General features: G+C 38.6%; 1 protein-coding gene across 1 annotated transcript in view; it reads right to left on the bottom strand.

The window, feature by feature from the left end:
* Positions 1-14,207, bottom strand: part of LOC126199235 (sialin-like) — a 56,677-nt gene that overhangs the window by 18,173 nt on the left and 24,297 nt on the right. Inside the window, exons 4-7 of the mRNA XM_049936026.1 lie at positions 13,183-13,270; positions 12,627-12,871; positions 9,669-9,827; positions 4,104-4,233 (exon numbers count right to left, since the gene is read on the bottom strand). Of these exons, the coding sequence (XP_049791983.1) occupies positions 4,104-4,233; positions 9,669-9,827; positions 12,627-12,871; positions 13,183-13,270 (622 nt within the window). The remainder of the gene's footprint in view (positions 1-4,103; positions 4,234-9,668; positions 9,828-12,626; positions 12,872-13,182; positions 13,271-14,207) is intronic.

Raw genomic sequence — 14,207 nt, 5'->3', positions numbered from 1 at the left:
CTCTGAATCCCAACCATGAGAAGTTAAACTTGCATAAAGCTTTTGGCTGTAGCCTTTATCAGTAAAAGAGAGATACATGTCACTCATACACAGAAGTAAGCACACCTCATGCACACATGCCTGGCAACTCCAGCGTCGCTGGCCAGAATGCAGCTATCACATGGGATGCAAGCAACAACCTGGAGGGGGGCACTGAAGGTGAAGTGATAGTAGTGTAAGGGTGTGGGAAAGACGAACACTGTCTGATGGAGTATGCAGGGACAAGAACACCAACAGGCTGCCTAAACCACAGAATTCCCCCCCAAATGGCCTAACCATAAGGATTCCTTTTCTGGATCCCACCCATTCTTTCACAATAACCTACACCTTTTCATATTCTGACAATCTCTTGCCGTCATCAATCTGGTACTGCAAAAACACATCTATATGGCACAGGCAACCCAGAATCGCCTCTGTTCCTTCCACAAGATACTACTGCTACTACTACTACTGCTACTACTACTACTCTACAATCTCATGCATCACATCACTGAAATTGAATCCCTTGCTCTCCAGCACCTAGAGCAGCGTTCCAGATACCACCTCCACGAGTTATCCAACATGCTGACGTCCTATAGCCACCTTGGGGCACCATTTTCCAAACCCTGTCATACCCACAGTGTTCCTCCTCATCCACCCCTCATAGCAGAAAAACCCAGCCTAGCTGATCTTTTCAAATTGCACATCCCCCAAAACTCCCTACCAGCTCTCCACCAAATCCATAGCCAAGACATCCCCGTAACACTGTTGTTAATCTTTCCGCCAAACCCCCAAGCTCCACAGAAGTTTCAGTCTTATCCAAATGCCTCACCTGTAGCCCTACACCCATATTTAACCATGCTGGACTTGTCAAAGACCTACTTTCCTTCTCCCAATCCCTGCAATGAAAGCACTTTTTTCCCGCCTTTCAAACAAACCACCCTATTTCCAACATTGAACCCTGCCTTTTCCAGTTCATACCACCATCTAACTGTGATCCTCCTCACCCCCCTCCCTCCCTCCCAGCTAACCATCTACTGGTCATCTTCCAGGAATTCCTTATCTCTAACTTATTCTCACCATCCTCCTCCAGGTCCCTTCCTCAGAACACCAAACTTTCAGTAGAAGAAGGTACAGCCATACACAGCCACAAAACAAATCCTGACTTAATCATCCTACCTGCAAACTAAGGTTCCAACACTGTTTTTATGAATCACAGTTACTACCTGGCAGAAGGACTCTGCCAATTATCTGACTCCTCCGCCTATAAACTGCCAGAGTTATCCCATCCCACAAGTCCAACACAACCTCCAGTCTCTGCTTAAAGCCTTAGGCCCTTTTCGGGACATTTCCCCTGAATACATTTCCCTCCTCTCCTCTATGACACCTTGCACATCCACCTTCTATGTGCTCTCCACAATCCACAAACCCAACAATCCTGGACACCCCATTGTGGCTAGTTATTGAGCCCCTACTGAAATAATTTTGGCCCTCATTGAGCAACACCTCGAATCCATTGCCTACAATCTAGCCTCCCATGTCAGAGATACCAACCTCTTCCTTCACTGACTCTCCACCATCCCCACCCACTGGATCCTTACTGGTCACTGTTGATGCCACTTTCCTGTACACCAACATCCTCATGGTCTTACCACTATTGAATGTTACCTTTCCCAGTATCCTTCAGGCTCAAATCCACTATCTCATTCCTCATACACCTTACTAACTTTGTCCTAACCCGCAACTACATCTCCTTTGAATGAAAGGTATATAAACAAATCCGCTGCACAGCCATGGGAATCTGCATGGCACCCTCCTATGCCTAACATCTTGTGGGTCGTCTAGAGGAGACCTCCCTAGCTTCCCAAAACACCAAACCCCTATTCTGGTTCAGATTCATTGATGATATCTTCATGATCTGTACTGAGGGCCAAGACACTGTATCTTCATTTCTTCACCGTCTCTCCCATCCACTTCTGGTGGTCCACCTCAACCCAGCATGCCACCCTCTTAGATGTTGACCTCTTCCTCTTTGATGGCTCCATCCACACCTCTGTCCACATTAAACCCACCAACCACCAATAGTACAAGCATTTTGACAGCTGTAATCCCTTTCACACCAAAAAACCCCTCCCATACAGCCTGGCCACCTGGGGACAGCTTATCTGCAGTGACAAAAACTCTGTTGCTCAGTGTGCTGAGGGTCTCACCAATGCCTTCACAGACAGGCACTATCCCCGAGACCTAGTCCACAAAAAGATCTCCCGTGCCATTTCCCCTCACACCTCCAATCCTCCAACCACACCCAAAAACCAGCCACAAAGGAGTGACCCTTCAGCACCCAGTACCACCCTGGACTGGAACAACTGAATCACATCCTTCGCCAGGACTTTCATTATTTATCATGATGCTCAGGAATGAGTGACATCCTACCCAAGATATTGCCCATCCCTCCTAAAGCAATGTTCCATTGCTCACCCAACCTCCACAACATCCTTTTCCATCCCCATGCCAGTCCCAATCCCAACACCTTGCCACAAGGATCTTTTCCCTGTGGAAGACTCAGCTATAAAACATGCCCAATCCATCCACCCAGCACTTCCTATTCCAGTTCTGTCACAGGTTTGTCCTACACAATCAGGGGCTGGGCCACATATGAAAGCAGCCATGTCATTGCACAGCTTTTTACATTGGTATGACTATCAACCAGCTGTCCGCCAGCATGAACAACCACTGCCAAACTGTGGCCAAAAGCAAAGTAGACCACCCTGTGGCACAACATGTAGCTGAACATAACACACTTGGTTTCAATGGCTGCTTCACTATCTGAGCCATCTGGATCCTTTCCTCCACCAACAGCTTTTCTGAACTGCACATTTGGGAGTTATCCTTACAACATATTCCCTACTCCCATAATTATTCCACTCTCAAGCTACAGTAGCATACTGTCCTCACACCCTCCACCCAACAGCTTCCATCCTCTCTGTCTTGTTATCTCCTCTCCATTCTCATCTCCCATCCTGTTTATTTTCCGCCTTCTGTCAACACATCTGTCCATGTTTCCCCACTCCTCTCCTTATATGCTCATTTTTTCCCCACCTCCCTTCTCCACAACTTCCTGACACTGTGCCTGTACTCTCCACCAGACAGTGTTCATCTCTCTCTACACAAATACAGTACCATACCTTCCCCTTTCCCACTCCCACCAAATTGATGCTTGCATCCAATGTGATGGTTGCATTCTGGCTCAAGATGCTGGAGTTGGCAGTCATGTCCATGAGGTCCACTTGCTTGTATGTATGAATGGTGTTTGTGTCTCTTTTTTACTGGTGAAGGCTGTGGCTGAAAGCTTTATATAGGTGTCCTTTAATTGTGCCTGTCTGCAACTTAATGTGTCTTCTTTACCGTAAGTAGCAATCTGTCTTTTCCTACATTGTTGTTAAAAAGATAGACACAAATAAAAACATTTTTTGGCTTTGGCAGATGACAGAGGATGAGCTTCAGTGGAAGGTAATATGTGAGTGCAATAAAATTCTTGTTAATGATTATTTTAATATTTTACAATATAAAAGAACAATTTTCCACTTGCTCATTCTTTTTTCTGCACAGGATGAATAGGTCTTACCTTCTGGATGCTGTGATCCAGTTGCTTTTATGATGATAAGTAACACCTCTGCTATCTTCTAAACTATAAACAGAATCTCTGACTAGAAATAGCTGCTTAGTTTGTAGATTTTACCTGATAAATGTCAGATCGGCAACAGTAATTTGTGGTTTCAGCAAATTTTTATGAAGACAGAAACATAATACATCAAATGTACTGAATGGGGCAGAAACTTATACACTTACAATGGATGAAATACTGTTTAATTGTACTTTATTATGGATATACTTTATGCAGAAATGTTCTACTCATCAATTCCATTACATGTGGGGGACAGATTTTTGCTTATCTTTACTCATATACTTACTGGAACTGTTAGAGTTTTGTGCCAATAAGAGTGAGTTAGAAATTATAAAGAAGTTTCATCCATTTGACAATAAAAGAGCAGCAGAAGACAGTTTTGTATAAAAATAATAATTACCTATTGCATCCCATATTTTGAAAGCAACAATCTTACGCATGCCCTTTTGTATGAACCACTGTGTTAGGAAACTGTATATGCTGCAGCTCATCCAACCAAATAAGTAAGGCAGTGCAGATATAAATCCAGCCTGAAAAATAAAAAGAAAAGGTTTTCAGAGTATGGATCATCATCATAATTTGGTAGCTCTTATCCAGGGTTTTATGAACAGTTTCTGGCATTACACATCTGTGACTGCCACTTATTAGAAGGACACATTTAGCTCTCTGACCACAATCTTTGACTTTTTACTGGGGCTATTTCCAACAACCTAATCTCTTGTTTATATGCATGGTTTTGTCAAAATAATTCAAAGCACCAAAACTATTCAAAATATTGAAAATTTGCCATACCTCCCAGATTAAATGGCAGGGTTCATTCTAATCTTGTCATATAATACATTTACAACATTATTGCTCCAGTATAAAATTCTTGAGTGTTTTAATTCTTTCTGGGCTGATTCAAAATCAGCTTGAAATTTAAAAATAAACTTTCTGTTTTCTCAGCTGTATAGATAAATTGTTAAATGCCACAGAGGAAAACACATATAGCTGTCTTGTTTGAAGTGTGAAATGTCTTTTCTCATAACATACAGAGCTTCAAAACATGAGAGTGATATACAGGAGACAAGACAGGCTCACAGTTTACTTATTTAAAAATTTTGGTAAACACAGTATTACTTGTTGAAGAATTTACTTATTTAAAATTTGTCAAACTTAAAATATTACTCTTTGAAGAATTTATTCAAGCTTCTCCCTGAAGCTCTTGCAGAATTTGCATCCACTATAAGTAGCAGGTAACTTTTTATTTCATTTTAAGAGTCCAGCTCAAAGTATCAGTTCGTCATTGCAATCTTCAACTGAGTAGTAGCTTATTTCAATTAGAAAATGACGTAACTTGCTTTTTAAAGTATTTAGCTTCATATTTGTTATGTCACACCCTTTTATTTTGTTGTGAATTTTCATGGCTATATATTAAGGGGTCTGTGCATACAATTTTAAGTGATGTAAAGTGAGCATAACATTTTCTTTATGTCTTGTGTAGTGCAAGTGTTGAAAATGATTTATTTAAAATAGATCAGCTCTGCTGCATAGGAAAGGAATCACCTCAAATGTGTATAATGAGGGGACAGTTAATATTTTTAGTTCTATAAATAATGGTCAACACGATGCCCTTGGCTTTGCAGTGCACATGTTATGAATGATTGTTTTTTGTAGCTTTAAGATTTTTATAATGTTTCCTGAGCCTCCTCAAAAAATATGGTGTGTCTAATAATGGATTCAAAAAAGTTTTAATATTACACTTCCCTGTCGTCTATATTAGTTGCACTGGCTAAAATTTCCATTGAAAATGAAAGCCTGTTTAATTTATTTGCTAGATATTCTATATGTGTTCTCCATTTGAAATTTCTATCTAAATTTACTCCTAGGAATTTGACAGAGCTGAGTTATTTTTTGATTTTTGTGAATAATAAACATTTCTTCAGGTTTTGACATTTTTGTTTTAAAACTCATCATATGGGTTTTTGAAATGTTTAACATTAATTGATTTAGAGTGAACCATGTTTCCAAGTTCTTCATGACACTCTGTGGTATATTTTCAGCATTTACATTTTCGGTTGGATGAATATTTATATTGAGAGGCAAATCATTTTCAGAGAACAGGAATAAAATTGGCCCAAGGACTGAGCCTTGAGAAACACCTTGTGATACAGTTTTCCACTCTGAGAAGTAAACTGCTCCATTTGATGTAATTATTAACATTTGTTCTTTCTCAGTGAGATATGGTTCAAACCAATTCAAAGCATATCATTTATTCCAGACCTATCGAGTTTGAAAAACAGCAGGGCATGGCTTACAGAATCAAATGCTTTTGGAAGATCACAGAATATTCCTGCAATTTTAGATTTCCTGGCTAACAATGAAAAAATTTTTTCAATAAACTCATTTATGGCATCTGGTGTGCTTTTACCTTGTTGGAAGTCATATTGATTATGTGAAACGATATTGTACTGTGTAATGAAGCTTTGAATATGTTAAGCAACAATTTTTTCAAATATTTTGGATATGATTTGGAGTATAGAAATAGAATAATTCACCTATCATCTTTTGAACCTTTTGAAAATACTTCTACTTGTTTTAAAAGAATTGGAAAGCAATCTTCCTTAAATGTTTTGTTCATTATGAGAGATAGAGGGTGAGCTATCATGTTGTAACCTTCTTTAATTACTTTGGTGGGTGACCCATCCCAACCTGTAGAGTCTTTGGTTTTTAAGGACAGTATGACATTTTTAATACCATTTGTTGAGACCATGTTGTATTTATAAGACATCCACTGACACCGTCTTTCAACCCAAAACTACACTCCTGGAAATGGAAAAAAGAACACATTGACACCGGTGTGTCAGACCCACCATACTTGCTCCGGACACTGCGAGAGGGCTGTACAAGCAATGATCACACGCACGGCACAGCGGACACGCCAGGAACCGCGGTGTTGGCCGTCGAATGGCGCTAGCTGCGCAGCATTTGTGCACCGCCACCGTCAGTGTCAGCCAGTTTGCCGTGGCATACGGAGCTCCATCGCAGTCTTTAACACTGGTAGCATGCCGCGACAGCGTGGACGTGAACCGTATGTGCAGTTGACGGACTTTGAGCGAGGGCGTATAGTGGGCATGCGGGAGGCCGGGTGGACGTACCGCCGAATTGCTCAACACGTGGGGCGTGAGGTCTCCACAGTACATCGATGTTGTCGCCTGTGGTCGGCGGAAGGTGCTCGTGCCCGTCGACCTGGGACTGGACCGCAGCGACGCACGGATGCACGCCAAGACCGTAGGATCCTACGCAGTGCCGTAGGGGACCGCACCGCCACTTCCCAGCAAATTAGGGACACTGTTGCTCCTGGGGTATCGGCGAGGACCATTCGCAACCGTCTCCATGAAGCTGGGCTACGGTCCCGCACACCGTTAGGCCGTCTTCCGCTCACACCCCAACATCGTGCAGCCCGCCTCCAGTGGTGTCGCGACAGGCGTGAATGGAGGGACGAATGGAGACGTGTCGTCTTCAGCGATGAGAGTCGCTTCTGCCTTGGTGCCAATGATGGTCGTATGCGTGTTTGGCGCCGTGCAGGTGAGCGCCACAATCAGGACTGCATACGACCGAGGCACACAGGGCCAACACCCGGCATCATGGTGTGGGGAGCGATCTCCTACACTGGCCGTACACCACCGGTGATCGTCGAGGGGACACTGAATAGTGCACGGTACATCCAAACCGTGTTCGAACCCATGGTTCTACCATTCCTAGACCAGCAAGGGAACTTGCTGTTCCAACAGGACAATGCACGTCCGCATGTATCCCGTGCCACCCAACGTGCTCTAGAAGGTGTAAGTCAACTACCCTGGCCGGCAAGATCTCCGGATCTGTCCCCCATTGAGCATGTTTGGGACTGGATGAAGCGTCGTCTCACGCGGTCTGCACGTCCAGCACGAACGCTGGTCCAACTGAGGAGCCAGGTGGAAATGGCATGGCAAGCCATTCCACAGGACTACATCCAGCATCTCTACGATCGTCTCTATGGGAGAATAGCAGCCTGCATTGCTGCGAAAGGTGGATATACACTGTACTAGTGCCGACATTGTGCATGCTCTGTTGCCTGTGTCTATGTGCCTGTGGTTCTGTCAGTGTGATCATGTGATGTATCTGACCCCAGGAATGTGTCAATAAAGTTTCCCCTTCCTGGGACAATGAATTCACGGTGTTCTTATTTCAATTTCCAGGAGTGTATTTACTTTGTGCTCATAATTCAGTACATCTAAATCAGATTTTTATACATTTATGAAGTACTCATTGAAATACTCAGATATTTGAGCTGGATTTACAACAGATTTTTCCTTAAGTTTAATTTTTGAAATGTCTTGCTTGTAATTTTTTAAACCCAAGTTAGACTTTACTAAAGACCATACTGCCATTGTTTTATTTTTTTACCCTAAAATGACTTTATTATTTGCCATTTGTTTTTAAGCTTTTTCAGCTTTTTAAAAAATAATTTTATAGTTTTAACATCTTTTACAAAATGAGAATCTTTGTTGTACTTATGATTGTGTAACTTTCTTTTCCTCTCACTGAGTGGAGGTGTGATCCACCTTATCTTACTTAATACTTTATTGCAATATGTTCTTGTGGGAAAGTTCCATTAAATACTCCAAGAAAACTATTTAAAAATTTACTAAAGCTTTCATTTGTTAAATCACTGTCCTTGTCAGACCATGTAACTTTACTCAGTTTCTCATAGAATATTTCAATATTTCTTTTATTGCAACTTCTTGTAATATACCTAAGTTGTTTCTTGTATTATATTTATCAGTTTTTGACTGTGAGAAAAACAAGGCTGAGTGATTAGAAAGTCCTAAGTCTAAACAGAATTTATGTACATATCAAAAAAATAATTTATTACAATGTTATCAGTGCATGTTGCTGAGTGAGTGTTTTCTCTGGTGAACACTGAAAAATTTAGTTTAAAACCAGGCTTTTTAATTGAATCAATAAATTTTGTTGATCCTTTGTTGTCATTCGCATTTTTTTATTAAAATCAGCAACTGTTAAAAAATTTTTCTTTCTTTAGTTTATCCATCATGTATTGGAATTAAGAGAGGAATGGTGTAATTAATGCTTTTTCTGGAATTCTGTAAACTGGGTCCTTAAGCTCTATGCAGAGGTTTTCAAGTATTCAATCTTCATTCAAGTAATTGAAATGTGTTTTCACTACATGGCTTATAGCAGAATTCAGGAATATGCAGCAATCTCCACAATATTTTTTTCCCTTGCAGTAGTTGCTTTCAATTTTGAAATTTTCAGTTTTATTTAAAATATTATTGTATCTAGCCAAGACAATGTTCATTTAAACAAACAGTTTATATAATTTTACATTCTGAGTGAAGAATTTGTAAACCATCAAGATTGTAGCTTAGGTTGCTGGAAGATTTTGATTTTAAGACATTTATATTCCACTGCATCAGGTAAGAATTTACACTCATTTTTATGGTACTAAGCATACATTTCAGAAAACAATATTTACAATTAAATACATTTCTACTCAGCAGAAGGACCCATTTGGTCTTTTTAGCTCTTTTCACCATCACTTATTTTGATTAAATAAACTAAATTATACTAATTTATTGATGAAAAATTACATTTATTCAGTTTGTCAGTAGCTCACATTTTGTATTTTGCCCAAGAAATTCAGTTAAGGGTACTTTTTTAATAAATAGTAAGATTTAACTAATCTTATGAATACTACTTATTTTAGATAAATGTTTTAGTTAATGATAATTATTCAGTGAACTATAATCTTCAAACTTTCTGATGGCCATAGTAGAGGTAGACACTGTTTCTTATTCAAAAATGAAAGGAAAACCTAAAATTAATTTGTCATGTTTGCTTGTATGTAAGCAATAATGACTCATCTAGCATTTGTAATGGTAATCAATGGACAGTATTTTACATACGAAGTAAATAATATACTTACCTCATCAATGTCAAAGTGTAAAATGTTTTGCATATATGTTGGTAATTCTGAAAGCAATGTGTAGTTGACCCATCCAACAGCAAACAGAACAAGACAGTGTGCCCACATGCCAGGAGTCAACACTATCATAATCCATGGATTAGTTCTGTTTGAATTATCCTAACAGAAGTGAGAATTTCAGATTATCATTATTGTAATAACAGTAGTCATACAAATTTTAATACAGGGTAAATAAAGCTTAAATTGGAAAATTAAAAGCTCAAAAGTAGACATCAGATGATTATAAACACAAGTGAAGTATCTGTTATTGATAAAAAATGTTATTACTTGCATATAAAGGAATACTACATCTCGAGCTTTATGGTCACCTCTTCAGCAAGAGCTAAGAAGAGAGCAAGAGGAAAAAAATGGAACTGTGTGACATTTGTTTCAGAAAGACGGAAGTTTGTATGATGTAACTGTAATGTCAAAGAATATTTACTGAGGCATTTAAATCTGCTATTGAGAACTGAAGAGGCCTGAAAAATGATGAAGATTATTATTCTTTCTTTATTTTCTATTAATATGTTCATCTTTTAAACCTCCTGACTAGTTAATTATTTTCTCCTCAATATTGTTCCAATAAATGAACAGCATTCCACCTCTTTCCTGCTACTATACAAATTCATTGGTTGACTTTTCTTCCAAACTAACTTGAATGTTACTCTAATGCTAATTACTTTGTCATTTGCTATTAAACTCTTACATCATTATAATTTCCTCTCATTTCTAAGTCTTTGTCCCACATAAAAAATAAAATTAAATAAAGAAAATAAAAAATAAAGAAACTAAACTTGAAATTTTATTCCTGCAAAGACATTTTTATTTGATTCTTTGTTTTTACAAATCTTTCATCTATTTTCATCTGAAGAAAACAATGTCTCATAAATTACAGAAATACTGAATATTTAATAAAGTCCAAAGTGTATTTTTTTTTTAAATAAGAAGGATGTAATGGACTTCATAAATCCGAGAAAAGAAAATAACTAGATTAATAACATATTATCAGAAAAAATAAATATGAGGACTAGTCATAAATTAACCCACAACTGGCTATTAAAAATAAATGTTTGCAGTTACATTGTGCGAGGGGTTCAAAAACAGACTTTGTAGGTCATGTTGTGTCAGTCAGCTCTGTTGTGTTTGTCACTGCGTAAGCAGCAAGTGATTTAAATAGATGATGTCATTGCGTCTCCTGTAGTTGTGAGCTATGTTCTGTCATTCGCTTCAAGCAAGCAGAAGGAGTCAATGATGCTGAGATTCTTTGTCAGTTGTGTAGTGTGTATGTGGATGGAGTTAAGAGTGATAGTGTTGTGAGGGAGCAGTACAGAAAATTTGAGGCTGGTTGCACATATGTTCATGATGAAATTGGTCAGGAAAGACATTCAGATGTGACTTATAAACTTGTGCAACATGCTGATGAAAATGTATATGTGAGACTTTGACTCACTATTTCTGAACTTTATGAAGATAAGACTCAGATTTCAAGGATGACCCTCTTTAACACTGTCTCAGAGAGGTTAGGTTATGAGGAGTTTTGTACACGGTGGGTAACAACATGTCTAACTGATATACATAAAACTGAAAAAATGGGTTTGGGTGTGACATCCCTTCAACACTACACTAAGATGTAGGACGAATTTGTGAACAGAATCATGACTGAGGACAAGACATGGGTGCAGTACATGAATTACAATAATAATGAACAGTCCATCAGTGGAAGCACACTCATTTCTCCAGTGAATCCAAAACATTCAAGCAAATGCTGTCAAACTGCAAAATGATGGTTACAGTTTTCCAAGATATCAAATGAAATTCATAAGAGTAACAAATGAGAATATTGTGACATCACAGGTTTACCGTCAAACTCTTATGGAACTCCTAGGATCAACCTGAAACAAACAGTTTGGGGAAAAAGTCCTTCTCCTTTACAACAATGTGTGACCCCAAAATGAGAACTGAATGAAAGTAAATCTCATATTTTTGGCTGGAAGGTTTTTCAGCATTCTGTCTGTAGAATGACGTTTTTACTCTTCAGTGAAGTGTGCACTGATATGAAACTTCCTGGCAGATTAAAACTGTATGCTGGACTGAGACTTGAATGCAGGACATTTGCCTTTCTCAGGCAAGTGCTCTACTGGCTGAGCAACCCAAGCGCAACTCACCCCCTCACATCTTTACTTATGCCAGTACCTCATTTCCTACCTTGTGCTTTGGTAGCTCTGTCAGTAGAGCACTTGCCTCAAAAGGCCAAGGTCCTGAGTTGAGTCTCAGTCGGCACATGGTTTTAATCTGCAAGGAAGTTTCATTCTCTCTATAGTCCAGAATTGGCATGAAGTGATTTTCATCACTTTCCAAGATGAAGGTTGAGCTGCAACTAATCACTTCATGATTGACGCTGCACCCAAAGATGCTGTCAACAACTGGCTGAAGCATCATGCAGCAACATTCTTGCCGGCCGAAGTGGCCGTGCGGTTAAAGCTGCTGCAGTCTGGAACCGCAAGACCGCTACGGTCGCAGGTTCGAATCCTGCCTCGGGAATGGATGTTTGTGATGTCCGTAGGTTAGTTAGGTTTAACTAGTTCTAAGTTCTAGGGGACTAATGACCTCAGCAGTTGAGTCCCATAGTGCTCAGAGCCATTTTTAGCAACATTCTTTGATGAAGGGATACAGAAGCTGGTGTCACAGGGTGACAAATGTTTGAATAGGGGTGGCAATTATGTGGAGAAGTAGTTTCTGCATGTAGGTACAGATTGTATATAAAATACTTTATCTACCATTTTCTTTTTTTTTTAATAGCCAGTTGGAAGTTTATTTATGAATAGCCCCCATAAATTAAGCAAATTCAGTTATTTCTACAAAGTGGTAAGCTTGAGAGATGATTATTATTTAATTTCCATAAATATTATTGAAATGTACCTGGCTGTCCGCTGGCTCTTTGCTACGATTTTCTTCCCTACTACATCCAGTATTTTCCAGAATATATCTTAATTCTTTCTCTGTAATTCTTGGATGAGATTCGGGTTCACTGTATACAAAGTATACCCATGGAATTATTGTAACTGTTGAAATACCACCAAAAATGTAAAATACAGAGGGCCATCCTAAGTTCTTCACCATTGTTCCTGATACTGCCATTGAAAGTAGCGTACCCATGTAGTTTGCTGCAAACAAGCGGAAGTAAAAATTTCACAATCCTTTTCTATGAATAGTTCATCAATAAGTACAAGATATGTATTTATGAAACACTATCTTTAATGACACCTCACATTACTCATCACTTAGCTCAACATGTAACTGAAAATGTACGTAAGAAAATTAGGTGGCTTTATAATATTTGATGAATGTTTTAGTAAATTACTTTGCATGTTACCTCACTAACAAGCAGCAAAAATAGATATTCTACCTTTAGCTCTTACTTTTCCTTCATGAAAAGTAAACAATTCGTATATAATAGTAAACATCTGATAATAACCTGAAAATATGGCACCAGATAGTCTCTGACGTTCATGCTCGGGAAACCATTTTGTAAACATCACATGCATTGCTGGAATTATTACTCCCTGAAAAAATAAAAGAAATATACATATTTGTCAGTAGATTAAAAACTGTAACACAATATTTACAAATAACTAGGTGCGGTACCCCACTTTGCTCAGGTAGTTCATATGAGACTGTGTGGTTGTTGGAATAAAATGATGAACTGTAAAGTATAAGATGTAAAAAAAATGTTAGTGAAAGAATATTCTATTTACAATTCTTGTTAAAGAATGCAAGGTAAAAAAATCATTGAAAACATATTCTAACTGTTTACAATACTTGTTTATAAAAAGCATTTTTCATTTTCTTATCCAGGGTGAATACGTACAAAGTTTTTGAATTTCCTATTTGAGAACAAGTTACATACAGCTGACCATGAGAGAAGCAGGATTCTTTGAGTTTGATGCCACAATATTTTAAAGTTTGTCCTTGTGCTTTGTTAACTGCAAAACTGAAGGCTAATTTGATCGGAAACTGCAATTTTTAAAACTGAAATGGCAGTTCAGTGGAGATCAGTGGTATTCTGGGGATAAATAGTGTGCGTCCTTTGTACTTTCCAGTTATAAGTTCAGCTTCAGTGATGTTATTTGATAGCTGTTTGACGATCATCCTTGTTCCATTACATAGTTTTGGCGAGTTGAGATTTCTGAGTAGTACAATCAGAGATCCAATTTTAAGTTGAAGACAGTATAATGGATTTCCTGGTACTTGCAAAGAGTTTAGAATCTCTGTAGGAAAGTTCACATTTTCTTCAATGATTTTACCATCTTTTCAGTTGGTTAGTATATTCTCTGTTCACTGGGAATTTTATTTTAAATATTAAAGTTGATATCATCGCTAATATTATATTTAGTTCCCAAAATTGCCCTTTCAAATAGCCAGTCTGGATTAGTATAGTTGTGAACAATGTTTGGATAAATTTGGTCAACGAGTTCATTTTCAGCAGTGGCAATGTTGCAG

The sequence above is a fragment of the Schistocerca nitens genome, chromosome 8 (assembly GCF_023898315.1).
Source record: "Schistocerca nitens isolate TAMUIC-IGC-003100 chromosome 8, iqSchNite1.1, whole genome shotgun sequence".
Lineage (NCBI taxonomy): Eukaryota > Metazoa > Arthropoda > Insecta > Orthoptera > Acrididae > Schistocerca > Schistocerca nitens.
This window is presented reverse-complemented; position numbering and strand designations above follow the sequence as displayed.